The sequence below is a fragment of the Apium graveolens genome, unplaced genomic scaffold (assembly GCF_009905375.1).
Source record: "Apium graveolens cultivar Ventura unplaced genomic scaffold, ASM990537v1 ctg895, whole genome shotgun sequence".
NCBI lineage: Eukaryota > Viridiplantae > Streptophyta > Magnoliopsida > Apiales > Apiaceae > Apium > Apium graveolens.
The window spans coordinates 73,750-94,786 of NW_027421605.1; the positions used below are offsets into that span (position 1 = coordinate 73,750).

Sequence of the window (21,037 nt, forward strand, 5' to 3'; positions counted from 1 at the left end):
GCAAGGTAGCAGGAGTTCTTCAAGTGGATACAGCTACGACAATAATTTACCGTTAACAACAGAAATTTACAGTTAACAATTTTAATTGGAAAATAAAATTTAATTCACGAAATATAAAGCAAGCCCGTGCATGCACGGGCTATAAAGCTAGTTTGCATTTAAAACTCCATTTTTTGTAGGACTGCAAATGAACGGAGCCGTTCGTAAACAAAACTCGGGATCAACTCATTTAAGTGAACTCGGCTCGGTTCGTTTTCTTAAATAAGCCGAGCTTGAACATGAAAATGAGCTCGAATGATTAAACGAGCCCCTCCGAACTTCTTGTCCGTTCGGCTCGGACTCGGCTCGTTTAACTCAGACTCGGCTCTAACTTAGTAACTTGACTCGGATCGAATAAATTCTATATATATATATATACAAATAATAACTTATTACTAATCACTTAAATATTTTTATTAGTATTTTTTTCATCTTTTATAAATAAATTAATTATTTTAGAATATCTGTTCATTTTTCAAAATTTGACACTTAATTTTTTCGTAAACAAATTATCAAACATTATTATCATGATATATTCATCTCCGATTTTTTACACTTGCATAAACACTATTTAATAACTTGTAATTTTTATATATTAGATTTAAGTAAAACATCAAAATATAATAAAATTTCAACATCGATAATTTAAAAAGTAATGTACGATTTTTAAAATTACGAATATATTAATAATTCAAAATAAAATAGGATAAATTCCTAAAACTCGTGTCGAAAAACTCTCAATTCCTTGCTCTGAAATATGACAATAGTTTCCTTATTTATATAATTTTTTTGAATCATTATCATTGTATCCAATAATACCGCCTATGACTATTAGTGTATAGCTTCATTATTGCGCTACTAGTATTTTTTTTACAAGTCAATTATAATAAAATCATAAATTTTCTAATTTATTTATATGCTTTATCGGGTTTGTCCCTGTCCGGCCAAAAAATTGTAATAAAAAAATAAGCAAATGCATTCCATATCTGGCACAATAATTGAGTATCATGAATCACTCGTCTTCTGCCATATATATTAATCCATTCTCTTCTATAGAGACTTGGTTGACTCTGTTACAGCATTTTACAAATTTACAGATCCAAACCATCTTAAACTTCTAAGCTCTTGAATATCTTGTCTACATTTATGGCTTCTTTCAATTTTTATCAGACTCCCTCAACTCCAAGTCCTACTGAATGGGACGTTTTCTTAAGCTTCAGAGGCATAGATACACGACATACATTTGCCGATCATCTATACAATGCCCTAGACAGCATGAGTATTAAAACATTCAGGGATACTCCTGAGCTGCAGAGTGGAGAAGTAATCGCAAGAGCTTTGCCTGATGCTATTAGAAAATCCAAGACTTATATTATTATCCTCTCTGAAAATTATGGTTCTTCGCGTTGGTGCCTTGATGAGCTGGTAGAGATCTTCGATTATTCTGAAACAATGAAGAGATTGGTCATTCCTATATTTTTTAAGATTGAACCAGCTGTTGTGGAACACCGGAAAGGGAAATTTGCTGAAGCTTTCGAGAAGCATGCAACTCGTTATGATATATGTACATTGGCAAAGTGGCGCGTTGCTCTGGAGACGGTGGGGAAGATTTCAGGTCACACTGTCCGTGAGAAAATGTAAGTAAATATTATGACTTCCCTTGGTGTTTAGTGATATGGTACAATTGTTGGACAAACTTAGTATTTTAGACTAAGTTGTGAATCATTTTGAGACTCTATATGAGTGAGACACATTATGTGTTAGTGGTGTGTATTTATTGGAACGTATTCTTCTCTTCGAGGGGATTCCAACGCATATTAACACGCTCAAAATAAGTAAAAGGTGAATGAGAACTGATGTTCCAAAGTTTTACATTTTAATATGAAAAGTGGTTTTGTACCACATCGAGAGTAGCACAAACCTATTCCTTAGTTTTTCTTATAAATACCATGTACCACATCGAAAAGAAAAACAAGTCATTTTAAGCCTCTCTTTATAAATAGAGTCTTAGGGCACCAGTTTTATTAAGTCGAGGAAATAAGAGTCATCTCTTTCATTCTCGGTCTCCTTAATCATAAATTTTTTCAATATTCCGGTGATAGTTCTCGGGCTCAGTTCAAATTCGCTGAGAGTATATTCGATCTATCGATTATACTAGTATCTCGTTTTATCCTGGGAAGCAGGTCGCTAAACACGGATGGTGCGGGGCGAAAATGCTTTAAGGAGACAGTTTTCTGGACTCGAGATTAAATCCAATCTTTGTTTGTTTTCTCAAACCCTTCTCCTAATTTAATTGTTAATTCTCATATGTTTATGTGATTTAAGAATTAGCAATGTTCTTGTGAAGTAGTTATATATTCAATATATATATAATAATGTTTTTATCGTACAAGATTGATAACAATCTTAAAACAGTTTTCTTCAATTTTCATACTTTCTTGTGAGTAGACGCAAAAGTCAATTTGATTGTTTAAATTGGATTTATTTATGGGTATATGAGTGGCCATTATTTGCCTCATTAATTAAATTAAATTTAGTGCGTTAATTTCTTTGATCACTTGTTGCCATGTGCTTGAAATTAATATAAATTTGATTTTAAGTGGTGCTTTGTTTAAGCATAACAGGTACGAGGCAAAAGTAAGCACATAGTTGTTGGATAATTGGTTTCTTATAAGGCTATTAATGCTTTAATGGTTATTGATTTATGATCAACTTATATTCAAGTGGACATATTTGGTGACCTCTCTCGGGTTGATCATTATAAATTGGTAGATTAAACCCATATTTATAATTCGTCCATGTTTTCGCTATTAATGGATAGCTTATTATGTTTTGTTAACATGGTGATTGATAATATATATGAGCTAGAGTTTCTTAATTCTGAATTGATTTCGGAATTATTAGTATATTGATACAAGAATCATATATGTTATAGTTTACATGCGTGTTTGCAATTTCATAACATGATATTGCTATGCAATTAAATGATATGGCTACATAAATGTGACCCTTCATGATGGAACTTGATTATTTGGTGATTAATTTTTTAATCATTGTTGAGTGATGATAAGGCATCAATTATTATTGTTTAATCTTTAATAATGGAGTTATATCACAAACTTGTAATACTGGATAGAATGCAGTAACATGTTTGTTGTTAAATAATGTGACGAGGTGGGCAGCTGAAGTGAACCAGATTTACAATTGCTCAGGATTCTCCACATTAAAAAACCTAATGGGCCTGGAGTACAGGTTATGGGTCGGCACATAAATTATATTTTTCTGGTTGGATTTTTCCTCCAGTTAAATAGTAATTTCACGTGTTGGTGTCGGTCTGCTGCGGCAGTGACACACGAGCCTATTAAGTGATCCATATGATACTTAATACGGCGAATATTGATCTCAGTAGTTATGCTGAACTTCGGAGAGAATCCGAAAAGTTGTTAACCCTAACGCATCAGTTGATCAAGGATCACTGAATGTGGGGTTATTGAAGATTTATGTTCTTCCTTGGGCTTTTTATGGTTGTACCAGTAGGTGAGCCAGAAATGTAGGTTCGTGTGAACCATGTAAATATTTTGAAGAAATTCGGTAATTGAATTTTTAATGATAAGAACCACGTGAAGTTCTTTAAACATGATATTAAAATCTTATAGGTTTTAATGAATGACGTAAAACCTGCTCAGATGAGAGGTAGTGACACAGTACGTGTTTACTGTCTGGTTTGATAGTAAAACATTTATCACTCGTACTCGTAGTCGAGTCAATATTGAAACTAAATAGAGAGATGTGTGCTCTATAAACTCAAGTGTAAATTCAACTTAATACAGATAATTAAGATGGTAGTGAATAAATTTGATGATGAATAATCACCGGGCAAATTATGTTTGCAACGTGAATATTCATGAGGTCGTTGCACCTTACTCGCATTAAATAAATGGAGTAGATGCAGGCTTGAGTTGCGCTCTGAGAGAGATGCAAAACGATTGTGATCAGCTCAGACTATCACTGAATTTGAGGATATTAGTTACGAAGGGCTAATCGTTCCTTAAACATGATACCACAGAAGAAAATAATTAAATTTCCTATTAGTTTTGGAATATTTTCTGACATTCTGTAAAATATTAAAATTGTGGGGGTATCTAAAATAGAAAATTATTGAATTTTCTATGAATAGTGGAATGTAATGAAACATTCTTGAAAATAATTGAAATGTGGGGGTATCTCGAAACTTGATACCAATACCTCTGTTGGTAGCATGAGATCCAAGATCAATTGAGATATTTTGGATGGATACGTAGACAATGGTTGAGTCTAATATTATCCGATATATGAATCTAATTTTTGAGATTCGTAAGAATACTATTACAGAGTTTAGGAATGCTTATGCGATAAGCTAGTAGATCCTAGTAGATCTGTAATTAAAAGTCATCTAAATGAACTTACGAGTTATTGGATGAATGTGAGGATGAACCTGCAGAGAGCAAAAGACTTGGATAATTGCTAGTCCCGAATGTCTTGATAATTTGCTTGAAGGTGAACTCGTAAATTTAATAGAAGCAATGCGCTTCTCGTATAATTTCTTGATAAGTGAATATATCAAGAGAAAATTTGACTATTACTGAGAGTCAATAAATCAAGATTTTCTAGCACGTGTACTAGAAAATGGATTGTGCATGTTCTCTCTATGTCCTTTGTGGGGGAAAGGATGTTAAGAAATAGAGAGAATGGTTCTGTTTGACAGAATCTTGTTTAAAAAATATATAGATCTTCTTACGAGATAGAAGCATTAGGACCCAAATGAATTTTTAAATTGGGAAAATATATCTGGGTCTGAAGGAAGTATAAGGTCAGACTGATATAAAAATATTACAGTCGAAAGTGATGACCTTATATAATTTATGAAATATTCTCGAGTTTTGAGAATAAGGTTCATTAAGATGATACTAAAATTATCGTATTGTGAAATTTAAAAGTGCATCAATGAACATTGAGATGGTCTTTCTAAATAGATATTTGGAGAAATATCTATTTATGTGAACCCGAGGGTTGCTCTAGATAAAGCAAGAGTAGAAAATCTGTATTTTCGGTGATCATGTTGAGTGAAACAACATTGACACGAAATAATGGCATATTAAATTTGATATTGCTATGATAAGCAATGGCTTCAAATAAATGACATGGTTGCCATTTTGAGGACGCTCAAAATTGGTTGCTATGTGAATAAGGATTGCCAGTTTAAGGACGCTTAAACTCGGTAATGATGCAAACTGAAATTGCTGGTTTTTGGGACGCTAAAAGCTGGTAATATCAATAACAAGTGAAGCCTTAAGTAATAACTAGTAAAGTTATTTCATAAATATGAAATATGTCAATATGAGATGTCAAACTGATTCAAAATCAGAGAATTGACAAGTGTGCATGTGTTATTTACACATAATATGCAAGTCATAATTGATTGCATGTGAGTGATCTGATCATTACGAGAAGTAATGACAAGAGGATCATCTCTGAAAATCTTGATGAGATTGAAAAGTTTTGATTTGAAGATTACAATCTTCGTGACTTTAAAAGTTTTAGATGATACATGTCACATGTTGGTGATGTGAATTTTGAAGAGATCAACGAAACTAAATTTGTCATAGCTGGAATGGATTTATATTTATCCAAGCGTAGATGAACAAGGATCTCTCAAGAAGGATTGCAAGTCTGTTGTACTTTTTAAAATTGTACAAAATTAGACATAGTATACACAGTTGGTAAACTGGGTAGATGCACGAGTACAATGGAAATTGGTCACTTGAAAGTGATTGCAATGAGATTTAAGGTGTATGATATGTGCTCGTGAGCTTGGACTGCAATACGAAAGATATCTAATTGTACTATGTGAATATAGTATGTAAATTAGATATTTGACTTTAAGAACTTAAAAGCCATTCGAGAATACATTTCACACTTAGCAGTCGTGTCATGGAAATCCTAAACTTAGCTCGATTCATGATGGAATACGAGTCTGGTGCATAAAATAAATGCAGTTTAAAGGCTGAGTAGCCACTTTGTAAGGATTTTCCTAAATGACAAGGAAACTATGTCTTCAATATGCATATATCGTGTAATCAATATGCAAATTGGGAGATCACATTATTGTGTATGAAATGGTATGTCTCACATCTATGATGAGGACATAATAACATTAAACAACTATTCTCGACGAGAATTATCATGATTGACTATGTAAAGTCAAATGATAATGTTTGGATCCACTAACCAGATGGTTAAACTGAGCGAATCTGTTTAAGCCAAGGGAATCTAGTTAGACCGAGAGATAGTTGTCAAATCATCGAGAGGAATGAGCCTTGCCTATTGCTTAACGGCGTCATGGTGGACACCCAACCTTGCTGACTGGAGATCCCAAGAACTTGGTTCAATGGGACAACTAAATCATGATGACCAAATCACTGTGGGGGTAACCCCTGGCCTATTTCTATGATGATGAAACAGTGAGACCCGTAAGGTACGAGGTTAAGCTTTATGCTTTTAATGATCTTTGACGAATACAAGGATTTCAAGTTTGAATACATAATATTCGGTTGAGTAAACGCGGGTTACTCTATAAGATAAAGATCACCTATGTAAGAGAGAAGTATGGCCGCTTCAAAGGAGAATTGCGAGGCACAATTCTTTAGAAACTCTTGCAGAACCAGGACGATGTTCCAGGGCCAAAATGGACATAATCATGAGAACTGAATGAGTCAGGAAAGATATAGTGATGAGTATGTCATCGTTTACACAAACGGTCGAACAGTTCAAGGACATCGCTTCATACTGTCTACCAGTAAAGTCGATATACTTATTCGAGCGAAGGTTCAAGGAGCATTCTCTACCTATCGTATGCTATATCTGACCGCCGGAACTATCACCAAGTCAAGCTCCGCGTCTGTCTGTCTATGTGGTGCGTGCTACTGGACCATCAATCTCATTTGTGGGGGATTGTTGGACAAACTTAGTATTTTAGACTAAGTTGTGAATCATTTTGAGACTCTATATGAGTGAGACACATTATGTGTTAGTGGTGTGTATTTATTGGAACGTATTCTTCTCTTCGAGGGGATTCCAACGCATATTAACACGCTCAAAATGAGTAAAAGGTGAATGAGAACTGATGTTCCAAAGTTTTACATTTTAATATGAAAAGTGGTTTTGTACCACATCGAGAGTAGCACAAACCTATTCCTTAGTTTTTCTTATAAATACCATGTACCACATCGAAAAGAAAAACAAGTCCTTTTAAGCCTCTCTTTATAAATAGAGTCTTAGGGCACCAGTTTTATTAAGTCGAGGAAATAAGAGTCATCTCTTTCATTCTCGGTCTCCTTAATCATAAATTTTTTCAATATTCCGGTGATAGTTCTCGGGCTCAGTTCAAGTTCGCTGAGAGTATATTCGATCTATCGATTATACTAGTATCTCGTTTTATCCTGGGAAGCAGGTCGTTAAACACGGATGGTGCGGGGCGAAACTGCTTTAAGGAGACAGTTTTCTGGACTCGAGATTAAATCCAATCTTTGTTTGTTTTCTCAAACCCTTCTCCTAATTTAATTGTTAATTCTCATATGTTTATGTGATTTAAGAATTAGCAATTTTCTTGTGAAGTAGTTATATATAATAATGTCTTTATCGTACAAGATTGATAACAACAATACCTATATTGTATTATCCCATACATAAAAGAATCTTTAGAAAGATAAATTTAGATTTCTGTATATAAGAAGGTAATGATAGCTATACCGATTTTTCCGATATATTCCACAATTGTTAGCTGTATTTTTTTTGCTAAATAATATGAGCCGTTTCCCTCTCATGTACTCCTGACGCAAATTGGGAAAATGCTTAGTGCACAAAATTCAGTACAAATTTTTTCACAAAATGACATGTATTAAACTTTTGTTTAGCTCATTTAGATCGGCCTGCAAAACATAGTCTTCATTCTTGAGTGTAAAAATGTACTTGGCCCCCTTACCTCCATTCGCAAGAATATCGACTACTTACCAGGCCACTAGTACATATGACTTTTCTGTAATTAATTTCAGTTTTGTGGCACTATTTAATATCAAAACGATTTGCATCTCAGGTATGAAACTGATTCTATCAAAGAAATCGTTGATAGAATTCTATTTGAAATAGACCCGAAAACTTTAGATGTTCCCAAATATTCAGTGGGGTTGGATTCTCGTGTTGAAGACATAACGGCATTGTTCCGCAGAAAAAGCAAAGATACAAAAAGTTTCATTAGGATTGGTATTCATGGTATGGCTGGAGTGGGTAAAACAACTCTTGCCATAGCTGTGTTCAACCAAAACTATCACCGCTTTCAGGGCAGCTGCTTTCTAGCCAACGTTAGAGAAGAATCAGAAACAGAAAAGGGTAAAGTACGTTTACAGAAGCAACTTGTTAATGATATTCTTAAACGTAAGAAATATGAGATTAACAATGTTCAGAGTGGAATTGAGTTGATAAGAAGTAAAATTTGTTCGAGGAAAGTTTTGATTGTTGTTGATGATTTGGATGACCCAAGTCCACTTGAATTCTTAGAAGGACCATTTCATATGGAGAGCATAATCATTATCACAACAAGAAATGAAGATCTACTGGATACAATTAAGGCAGAAGCTAGATACAAGGTAAATGAGCTGGGTAATGCTGAGTCACGTCATCTTTTGCCCAGCATGCATTTGGAGAGAATTTGATATCCGACAAGTTAATGGAATTATCCAAGGGCATTCTAGAAGGTGCTGAAGGGCTTCCTTTAGCTCTTAAGGTTTATGGTAATAAATTTCTTAACCAAGAAGAGAAAAGATGGAATGGCATCATTAATTCATTTAAACGAGTTTCCTATGCGCTGCTTGAGGATAGACTTCGCATTAGCTATGATACGTTAAATTGGTTGATCCAATCCTGCAGAATATTTTCTTAGACATTGCTTGTTTATTCATCGGACATGAGGAAGAAGAGGTTGTTCGAATTTTGGAAACTTGTTACGAGGTCGTCAATGATAATATTGACCGTCTAAAGAAAAGATGTTTACTAAGAATAGATGAAAAGGATAAGTTGGGAATGCATCGTCTGCTCAGGGGACATGGGAAGGGAAATTGCGTATAACAACTCTCCTCGTAAGCCTGAAGAACATAGTAGATTGTGGGTATCAAAAGAAATATGTGATGTATTGAGGAGGCTCAAGGTAATTTCAATTATATATTACATATTTTATATGTTCGATAATGGTTACACCTTAATCTTATGGCTTTCTAACTATGATACATGGTCATTAATTAACTTTTCCTTCAGATAACTTTGTGTATACATTTCAAGTAACTAGCTTTTGTTCTTAATGTGTATATGTTAGGGAACAGAAGCTATTGAAGGTATCATCTCTCACAACGACCTTTGCTCTCAGCATGCACAAGAGGAAACATCATTCTGTACAGAAGCATTCAAAAGCATGAGTAACTTGAGATTTCTTTACCTCAACAAAGTAAAGCTCACTGGAAGCTTTAAGCAGACATTCGAAGATGTGACTTGGCTTTGTTGGAAGTTTTGCCCTTTAAATTGTTTACCTTCAGAATTTCTTCCACAAAAATTAGTTATTCTTGCGTTGCCTCGAAGCAAATTGAGAACAATGTGGGAGGTAGGTACCGTAGCTATGTTTCTCAAATGTGTGGCAACTGATATTAAAATGTTTTATAATTTCTCCCAATTGTATTAATTTTACAGGTTCCGCAGAATTTCCAAGAGTCAAATAGTCTAAACATGCCGGCTTCTCTAAATTTTACTACAATTCCAAAATTCGAGTTTCTAGAAACTTTAAATCTCGAGGGCTCTGAAAGCTTGGAAGAGATTTACATATCAAGTAGAAGCTTCAAGGGGCTTGTTTCCTTAAATTTGTGTGGTTGTGTGAGTCTGAGAAGTCTTGGGGAGACCATTTGCGACTTAAAAGCACTGAAAGTGCTAAATATCGGGAAATGCCAAACCCTTGAAGCTTTGCCTACTAAATTAGGAGACATTGACTCCCTAGAAGTGCTCAATGCAGAGGGACTAACTATTTTAAAATTACCTGATTCGATCGGACGTCTTAGTAAGCTGGTTGAGCTGAAATTAAGGTGTAATACAAACCTTAAAACTCTTCCAGATACCATATGTGACTTGTCAGGGCTGAAAATTCTAGATATTGGGTATTGTGAAAAGCTGGAAGTGTTGCCTAGAGAGTTGGGAAACATTAAATCCCTAGAAGAGCTCAAGGCAGAGGGACTAACTGTTTTGGAAATACCCAATTCGATCAGACATCTTAGTAAGCTTGTTGAGCTGCGATTAAGGTGTAACAAGAAGCTTAATACTCTTCCAGACGCCATATGTGACTTGTCAGCGCTGAAAATTCTAGATATTGGGTATTGTCAAGGGCTGAGAGCATTGCCTAGAGAGTTGGGAAATATTAAAACCCTAAAAGAACTCAATGCAGAGGGACTAATGGTTTCAACATTACCCGATTCAATCGGATATCTTAGTAAGCTTGTTGTACTAAGATTAAGTTATAACGAGAACCTTAAAATGCTTCCAAAAACTATTCGCCACATGAGTTCACTGGAAATTTTGGATATTTGTAGGCGTCAAAAATTGGTGAAACTTGCAAGATCAAGTGGTTCTACCCTATCTAAAAGAATTCTTGAAATAAAAGCAAGTGTGGTTGCATCTGAGACTGTTTCCATTCCCCAACCTTCTGGTGTTAGTAGTTGGTGCAAAAACCCACAAAATCTTGATCTTAAAGATTGTGGTCGTCTAGTGTCCATTGCAGAACTTCCTCCAAATTTGAAGCGAATAAGTGCTGATGGTTGTTTGTCAATAGAAAGTATTTCAAATTTATGTGATTTGAAACAGTTGGAGATACTGAACCTCACAGGTTGTAGTGGTTTGAAAGAGATTCAAGGTTTGGAGAAGTTAACATCTATTAAAATACTTCACTTGACAGGTTGCAGTTCAGCTCTTCTGGCATGCGTTTTTACAAAGCGTTTGTTACAGGTTTGGTTAATCTCGTTTTTTTACCATTTCTATGGTATTTGGATTTGTTGTACATATATCTTGATTTGCTTTACTTGCCTTATTTGAACTTTTAAGCTTGTAAAAACTTGAACATTTATATCTACTTTTGTCACATTTACATATTTGATAGTTAACTTGTCTTGTTTTTTGTAATTTGTGGCAGATATTCTCTGGATTTGGTCATCAAGTAAGAATATATACATCAGAGTTTCCTAAGTGGATTGAAAAATCGAGTCATTTAGCATCAAAAGTGTACTCAGATTTGCAGCCAGATATGTCAAGTGTTTTTGGGGGGACGGTCCTTTGCTTTAAAGTCTCTAAGACTAATTCTTTCACATACTCGATTAAAAGTACCACAGGTGATTGTACATGGAGTGATCGATCATATAATAGTTACCGCAAATCATTGATGATACTAATACCAAGATCAATATTCTCAATCGAAAATGGTGATGTTAGAATTGAAGCGACATCGGAGGATGCAGAGATTCATGGAATTCATTTACTCTACAAAATGGTTGATGAATACGATCACACCCCTATGAACAGAGAGGAAGTGGTCTTGCTAAACAGTTGAAACTTCTCTAAATTAGTGAAACAGCTGTTATTTTTCTCTTCATTCGTTTCCCTGTTAAGGTAAGCAAAAATTACAATTATACTTTGTATATATGGTTAATATCACAGGTTGCACTTCGAGATGTGTAACGAAAACATTGCAGATAAAGCATTCCTGCAACTTTTTAAATGGACCTTAAGTAGAACGGATCCACCTGGGCCAAAATTCATTGTTCATACTTCATAGTATCAATTTCAGGTTCCACAATTGCTTTTGTTTTTACAGGACTCGTGCTTGGGTTTGCACAACATTTAGGTCAGATATGGGGAAATATTGCATTGCAGCATTTGCATTGACCAACTTATCCAATCCATCGTAGGAATGTCTAAGGTGATTTTATGTCTTTTTCGCTGGTATATGCTCCTTCCCAGTGATCAATTATGTTAAATTTGCCTATCAAGAAAAAAAATTAAATCTGGGGCTTAATACATTTAGGCCATTTTTGTTTAATCAGGATTATAATTTCCGGATAACTAATCTCATCAAAATTAATCCTATGAGTTGAATAATTATATTATATATTTGTTTGGAAGGATTAAGTGCAGGATTGAAATATAATTTTTAAAATTTTATCTTATTTTTATTTTGAGGGATGGTACTTGGGATTGTAATATATTTCTTTAAAATTTTCAATTCTAAGCAATAACTCTTCCTACCATAATAATATCCTCTACTTTAACAAAACAAACGCGAGATATGATAACTTGGTTAAAGATGTGATAATTATCCTCTTTATCAAGGTTCGAATCTCAGGAGGAGAATTTATAATTATGTAACAAGGTTCGAGCCTTTAATTAATTAAAATATTTAAAGTAAATTATATTATTTCTGACAGTTCATCTACCTTGCTTAACATTTAATGATTACTATTGATTTTTAATGTATAAAAAGGAAATAAGGGAGTAAAAGTAGTGTGAAAAGGGAAGAAAATGGGAAAATTGTGGGACCCATTAATTATTTTTGATAAGTTTTGAAATGTAAATAATTGAATGAGACATCTAAAAAGGAACGGTAAAAAAAATGGTTGGGACAGATAACTAACTAAATGTACCATATTCTGCGGTGGATAGATTCCCTTGATTTTCTGACACGTATTTTAAGTTAATTTTTTTTTGCTAAATAAGTTGTTTTAATAACGTAGTTTAAATGATTTTTCACTAATAGGTAGCTTAAATAACCATCTTTCACTAATTTTTCAGCAAATTTTTACAGCTGAAATGAATTATTTCTCTCGCCGTTTGTTTCTTGATTTTCAGGTGGGTTTCTGGTGTTCATCAGCAGGGATCTAGAGCAGGCCTAAACGAGCTTTCTAATTTTAGTAACTAGTTTAAAGACATGTATTTTATCTACGATATTAGAGTGAAAAGGTTCAAGTTGAACACATTATCCACAATATTAGAGTGAAAGATTAAGTTGAACACATAATCAAAATATGTTGAATCCGGATATTTTTACTTTTGATCCCATGATTTTTGGTGCAAAAACCGAACACACAATTATTATATTTTCATTTAATGTTATCCTTTTGTACGAGTGCAGATTTCTCAATTTATAATCGAGAACTGAATTGAACGAGTCAAGCGCTAAAAATTTCAGATTGAAGCAAATGTTTATTGAGATTAAATAAATATGATAAATTCTAATTTCAGAATGAATAATAGTCACGTTCGGGCTTATTTACAGAATCGAATTCCATTATCATTTCCAGATGCCCGAATCAAATTAAACTCTGTTCGTGACTTCACCCATTTGTCTCCCTATATTTGTCTGTCATAGTGTTCTTTCAAAATATGGATTAGAATACTCCCTCCGTCCTTTTAATTTTGATTTGTTATAAAAGGATTGGGCACGGATATTAAAAAATATGTATAAATTAGTGAAAAAAAGAAAGAAAAGTTGGTGAAGTGGTGTGTTTCATTAATTTTTAATATATAAAGAGAGATAATGGGGTAAAAGTAGTGTGAAAAAAGAAAAAAAAGTGGGAAAGTGGAGGGACCCATTAACTATTTTTGGTAAGTTTTGAAATATAAAGAAATGGATGGTACATCCAAAAAGGAAAGTGTAAAGAAATGAAAAATACAGAGGAACTAATTAGCAAAAGAAATAAAATAATATTCGAATATAATTTGATTTTGGCAGAATCCAGTCCACTACTTCTTGTCATTTTCTTGACCCCGCATGCGTCAACACAGGGTGTGCATTCGGTTCGGTTAACCGAAAACCGAACCGAATAACCGATATTTTTTCGGTTCGGTTACCAAAATGTAAAATTCGGTTCGGTTTTCGATAGTGAAATTTGTGAAATTCGATTTTGCGGTATTTCGGTTTTTAACCGTGATTAACCGAAAAATCGAATTCTTAACCGAAATTTTTAAAAAAATTAAAAAAAATCATATTAATATTATTATATACTAACATACTAAGTAATACTTTAGCCTCTGCTATCTGATAGAAACACAGACACAAACTCTGGACTTAGCCTCGAAACTCCAAGTCTCCAATTCGATATCTCTTATGTTGTACCATCGATTCGATTCAGAGAAGCAAGAAGAACCCCAAATTTTTTATTTGTTGCAGGTAATTCGATTTCGATCCACTACATTGTGATTTTGGGATATCGTAAATTGATAGAGGTTTTGAGATAGTTATTGCAATACTTTAAATTTTCTGAATGGGTTTCACAATTTTGGCATTTTTTCTTACATTTCGGTTTAAATTTTGGTTTTCGGTAATATCGAATTATGTATTTCGGTTTCGGTTGAAACCGAATACATTTCGGTTCAGTTTTCGGTAGAAATTTTTCTTATATTTCGGTTTCGGTTAACCGGAAAAAAAATTCGGTTCGGTTCGTTATAATCGAATGCACCCCTAGTCAACAGATGCGTTAACATAACTCAGAACCCCACCACGGTTTAGTGGACTTCTCTCGAAGTGTCCACTTCTTGTCTAGTCAGTAATTAACTAATCAACAGTGGTCTCCAATGGCCGGCGGCCTGCTCATCAAATGTTTGTAGGATCTTCCTGCATTGATTTTGATGTTCTAAAATCGGTAATTAACAGGAGATTTAATAAAAAATTGGGTTAATTTTAGGATTAAGCAAAATCGAACCGAAACCGAAAAATCGAACCGAATCGTATTAATTCGGTTCGGTTCGCTCCTAAATTTTTCAGAAATTCGGTCTATTCGGTCCGGACCGAATAGACCGAAAATATATTTGGATCGGTTTCGGTTTCGGTTCGGTTCGGTTCTTTTAACAAATATTTCGGTCCGGACCGAATATACCAAATCATAATACTATAATTTCGTATTATATGTATTTTACATATATCTTCAAAATTATAATCAAAATTCATGGAGTATTAGAACTCTACATATCACATTACTTTAATTATATTTTATATTTTATAATTTGTGATTTAATTTTTAATGTAATTTTTTTTTTGAAAAAAAATTCGGTCTATTCGGTCCAAAACCGGACCGAACAGAATTATTTTGGTTCAGTTCGGTCCAGTCCATAATATAACTTCGGTCCGGTTTGGTCCAAGAAAAAATGACTATTCGGTTTTTCGGTCTATTCGGTTCGGTCTGGTTTTGGACCGAACCGACCGAATGCTCGGCCCTAGTTAATTTTTTAATGAAAATGAGTTAGAATCATATCAGTTAATCAAAAATCGGGTTAATTGGTTAAAAATCGGTCTCAATAATAAAAAATTGAAAATATAGAGAAAATTAAATAAATTAAAAAAATATAAATTTATAAAAATTAAAAAAAATATTATTCTCGTATACATATTACTATTTTAAATGATTAAATTATAAAGTTTCTTAATTTTTTATCTTAAATTGAGCTCAATTAATAAGTTAGATTTTAAAAATTATATTTATTTTTATTCTTTTTTACGGTTAAAACAATTCATTCATTATAAGCAATACGACATCTACAATAATAATTAAAATTCAACAAATACATTATAATGAACAAATCAGGAATTCCTTCATCAAAATATTCACCATTGAGTAAATTTTCACTATAAAGTATATCTCGCTCGTATTGCTAAAATACGCAGATTTTTTGAAAAGACAGTCAAACGATTTGGTGTAGGCGTGAGGATTATACATACCTAATTTTTTGAAACATTTTCGAGAAATCGATTATAACTGCAATATCATATAACCTTTACCAATAATTCATGATTAACATATTATAAATCTACGACCTCGGACATTAAAACGCGACCAAGCTTTCGTACAAAACAAACACTCACAAGGAAAGATAAACAAACCCGCTAAACGGTAAGAGAAAACCCCATTGTTGGGAAGAAAATACTTTGAAGGAAAAAAGATTTATTCAACAAGCAAAAAATAGAAAAAACCATGGAGATTAGGATTTTTGTCAACCGAGAAAAAAGGAGAGGCAACTTTTAGATTGCATTTTTTAAAAAAATATATTTACTTTAATTATATACATATTTAAAATTTATTTGTATAAATTATATAATAATTATATATGTATAATTAAAATGATAAATAATTACATAAATTAATATTTATGTATAAAAATAATATAAAATTAGTTCCGAAAAAATGACCTGATTAATCATTCAGATTATCCTCCCAATTATCTGATTAATTCATGAACGGTATCTCCACCCATTAAGATTGATTTCCGCTTTTTATAGCACATATGGAATCACATTGTCAAGGAGAGTATATGTTGGCTCCCACTAATGTAATTATCATTTTTATTGTTTCACTGTATCTGTTTTATTTAAAAGATTCTCGTTAGTCGCTAAACTATCATGTACATTTATTGACATGCACTAAATAAAATACAAAAGTTTATCAGGAAAATAATTAAAAAGTAATTTAGTTTTTATGTGTATTTTTTTGACGAATGCGGGTGTGTTATTCAATTAAATCATGAAGAATATAATCATTGATTTTAATCGGAACAGAACTCCAATAAAAAAAACCGATCAGGAAACATATGTGACACATGAGCAAGTTCATGTGCCGCCATATTCGTAGACCGCTTAATAATATACAACCTAATGTTGTTATGATTTCGAGCAATCTCCCTACATTCCTCAATCACTTTACCAAGTGTCGATCGCATTGGTGTGACACTCCTGATAACCACCACAAGACAATCAGACTCGACAGTAATGAATAACCCTCCATCTCCTTCGCTCAGCTCAACACTTCTTTAACTGTCATTGCTTTCGCCAAGGTTTGTTCAATTACTTCTGGTTTAGTTCCCGATTTAGTTGAGGACAGGTGTCCATCATGGTTACGAGCTACCAGACCATAACCTGACATTCCCCGATCTTGGAAGATAGTTGCATCCGCTGTGATCTTTACTTCATTGTAGTTTGATTTCGCCCAACATACAGTCCCATCACCCTCTACCGTAGGTATGAGAGGCACTGAAACACCTCTAATCTGAGGTTGCTGTCCACTGTGAAATATACTCCCAAGCTTTTGCAATTATTTCCAGAATCGACCATCTTTTATAACTCTAAACCAGATCATTACGTGATCTCCATATTGACCAACACAAAGTTACAAATTTTGTTTATTATGATTGACTGGCCAGCTAGGTTCTGAGTTAACCATTCTTTGAACTCTCAGGTCTCTTCGGTGATAATATTTGGTTTAAAAATGTGCCAGCACGTCACAGATATTTTGCATTGTATTAAAGCAAGTACAATTATTTCTGCTCCCTCATTACAACTGGGCATGTGTTGTTTATCTACACATGTTTAGTTTGGCAATTAAGTTAGTGTAGGCAAGCAATATGTTGAAGCTCTCCAAACTAAATTAAGAACTTAAGGCGGGGCTTTTATATTCCACAAATTCTTCCAAAAAGCAACGTTGTTGCTCTCATACCACGCATGTTTTTGTGTTTGCAGAAGTTTATAAACATTTTTGACAATATAGTGTCATGTATGCTCCAGATTCCAAGTCAGAGTGTCATTATTCAACTCATGCTCCACTACCGTGTTGAGAATAACTTGCTGATATCTGTGCTCATATATCAGCTAAAATATCTAGATCTCAATCCTTATTACCTAGCTGAAATAAGGATGCTACATTTTGATTTACCAATGCTGGTGAATTAGTAGAAACATAAGGATTGTTTATATCATTCAACTAAGGTTGGTTTAAAATTGAGGTGTCCATTCCATCACCTATTCTTCAGCTCGAGCCATTGTGCAATCACCTTCCTGGCTTCAAGAATGCTTCTCTAGATAAAGTTAGGGCCGCAACCAAGCTTAGTAGCCATAAAATCTGTATCTTGCATAATATCTAGCCTCGTATACCTTGGCTACCAAACTCTCTGGATTTGTAATTAATCTCCAACAGTGCTTCCCCAATATTGCGATATTAAAATCTCGCAAGCTTCTGAATCCTAGTCCTCTGAATGTTTATGTCTTGTCATCCTCTCCCAAGATATCCAACCAATTTTTGATTTATTTTTACGATCAAAGTTCCAATTTTTTTTACATGCACTGCTCTATATCTCTCAACATTTCAACAGGAAGTAAGAATACGTTCATAGCATAAAATGAGAGCACCGGAGCCGCGTCTTAATTAAAATCTCCTTAGCAGGTCTAGAAATTTTCTTCTCACTCCAATTTTGAATGCTTGCCTTCACCTTATCCTTTAAGTACCAAAAAATAATCGACTTGTTACGTTCCAAAATATTGAAAGCCCAAGTATTTCGATTTGCATCAGCCTCTTTTCATACAAACTTAACAACTCAACAATCCTCATGGCTTCCCCTTGGTCCGCTTTGTAGTAGATATAATTGTCATCTGCAAACAAATAATGACTTATCGTTGGAGCTTTCCTGCATAGACGAACCCCATGCAACCATTGTTTCTGTTCATAGTATTTGAGAAGAGAAGATAAACCTTCCGCACACACAATAAAAAGATAGGGAGATAAGGGATCTCCTTGTCTTAAACCCTCCAGTTGAAATGATTGGACCAGTTGTATATTCATTATGAACAATGTTGTATTCAACCGTTTGAGACAGATTATAAAATTAGGTGCGAACCACCATTATTGAAACCCATAGTACAAAGCACATCCCTCAAAAATTTCAATTCTATTCGATCATATGCTTTAGACATGTCCAGCTTAAGTGTCATGAACCCATCTTTTCCAAACTTCTTTCTCTTCAAGTAATGCATAACCTCAAAAGAGATCATAATGTTGTCAGAGATTAAACGCCCAGGTAAAAATGTGCTTTGAATATCCGAGATAATTGTTTCCAACACCTTAAAAAACGCATAGACAAGCAAATCGAAACAGATAATTTATGTGTTGTACAAATATATATTTTTACTAGGATATAACACATGCGATGTACGATTATTTTTATCATTATACATTATAAATTATAATTTTAATATGTTACTGATGAGATTCGAACCTATACCCCCTAAATAATAATATTTAAGATTATCTAATACTACCTCCGTCTCCCTCATTTCTTTACTTTTTCTTCACATGCTTGACAACGGATTTTAAGGCAACTATAAACTATAGCTCCGAAATTCATTTTTTAAAAATTTTCTTTTTTATATATAAAAATTTGAACAATATATTTTTATTTAGAAGAAAAAATTAAAAAAATATGCATCTACATTTAATAACAGCATTAAAGTGCGTGTCGAGCCCCCGCAACCCAATGTAAAGAATTGAGGGGACGGAGGGAAGTAATTCTTATCAGTTTGATCTGACGGTTGTGGATTGAGTAAACAGAGGACCAACAACCAAAATTTCAATATTTCGTCTTTATATAATATTATAGATAGATATATTGTATCATAGTTACGTTCAATTTAATATAATATAATATTTAAATTATTACAAACAAATTGATTAAAAGGAGTATAAACGTATCAAAATAAGCGGGTTTTGTTTTGTTTTTTTGAGAAAAAATAACAGCCACGGTATTTAATCGAATGAATAACAGCTGTTTTCTAATATACGCATATAATGTTCTTACTCTCACGCTGAATACCTTGGAAGATCTAATATGTATGTAGACCATGGTTCATACTCTCACCATCAATGCCCTGCTTTAGTGCATAATTAATAAAATAGTGTATATAAATAGTATATAATAAACCAAGTATTAATTTAAATAAGTCTAAATTTGATCAAAGTATTTGTATAATCCCTTAGCCCTCGATATTATTCACACGCGACTTACCTGATGTATCTCTCTATCAGTGCAATCTCATTGCCCTACACGTTCCACAAAGTGTCTATGCTATATTTTGACAATTGATCTCTAAAACCAATCCTCAATTACCCTCTAAGCAAATCCATGTCTTTTTCTTTGTTAACATCCACTCCAATTTCTTGGATATGTGCTCTATGCACATTCATCAACCCAAATTCATTAAATTCACTCGTCAAATCGGTCTAATCTACGAGCCATGGCCGATGTTTCATCATATTTCATCAAAGCATATTTATCTCGCAAATTTTGCATCCTTCATAACTCTTAGTAACTGCCACAAAAGTTAGTGATGATACATTTGTGCAAATTCTGTTGAGAGAAGTGGAATTGAGATTTGAGGAATAGAAACAAGAGAATGCAAATAGGCTTGATTAATTACGATATGTTCAGACATCTCAGTGGCTCAAGAATATTGCGACAATACTTTGACTTCTTGACATGACATTTCTATCAGTATTAACACTTCTGATCGATCTGACAATTCTATTAGTACTTGTTGACTTCCTGACATATCACTTTGAATGTTTTTCAATCCATAATATTTTTATTTAATGCAAGCTTAATATTTAATCTTGAGGCATGATCGCCTTCTAATCTTTTTCCAAAATATTTTATTACATCTTGCATAATTTTTGTAGAGAGAAAAATATTCTAGTATAATTTTAATGATGTTTTTATAAATCTCATTTCAAAGTGTAACATCTACTTGAACTAGAGACAAATTATGACACTTAGGGGTGTTAATGTGACCTAGACTTGTTATCAAGGGTGTTAATGTACCCATTCTAAAGTGGAACATATATCATAGCTAGTGAGAAACTGTAATACTTAAAGTTAATGTGACCTGGACTTGTTATAACATTATGCATTTTTTGCAAAACAATTTTTCCTATTTTTGAGAAGATTATTTGTCACAAATTTATACTTGATAACAATTAAAACTAATTTACAAAATATAATTGTACATAATAGAGGATTTCCATTTGAACATAATTATTGTACAATCGGTATGTAACTTTTGAGAGCTTTA

General features: G+C 33.4%; 2 protein-coding genes across 2 annotated transcripts; both read left to right on the forward strand.

Annotated features, from left to right (window-relative positions):
• Window positions 1-1,060: 1,060 nt before the first annotated feature.
• On the forward strand, window positions 1,061-8,786 carry LOC141705503 (disease resistance protein RPV1-like). The gene is made up of 2 exons (XM_074508426.1): window positions 1,061-1,676; window positions 8,171-8,786. Exons 1-2 carry the CDS (start codon window positions 1,186-1,188, stop codon window positions 8,784-8,786), a joined length of 1,107 nt encoding a protein of 368 aa, XP_074364527.1. The 5' UTR covers window positions 1,061-1,185.
• Window positions 8,787-8,800: 14 nt separating this feature from the next.
• LOC141705504 (TMV resistance protein N-like) lies at window positions 8,801-11,961 on the forward strand. The gene is made up of 6 exons (XM_074508427.1): window positions 8,801-8,857; window positions 9,001-9,118; window positions 9,171-9,277; window positions 9,443-9,724; window positions 9,811-11,109; window positions 11,294-11,961. The coding sequence occupies exons 1-6, from the start codon at window positions 8,801-8,803 to the stop codon at window positions 11,705-11,707; spliced, it is 2,277 nt and encodes a 758-aa protein (XP_074364528.1). The 3' UTR covers window positions 11,708-11,961.
• The last annotated feature ends 9,076 nt before the right edge of the window (window positions 11,962-21,037 follow it).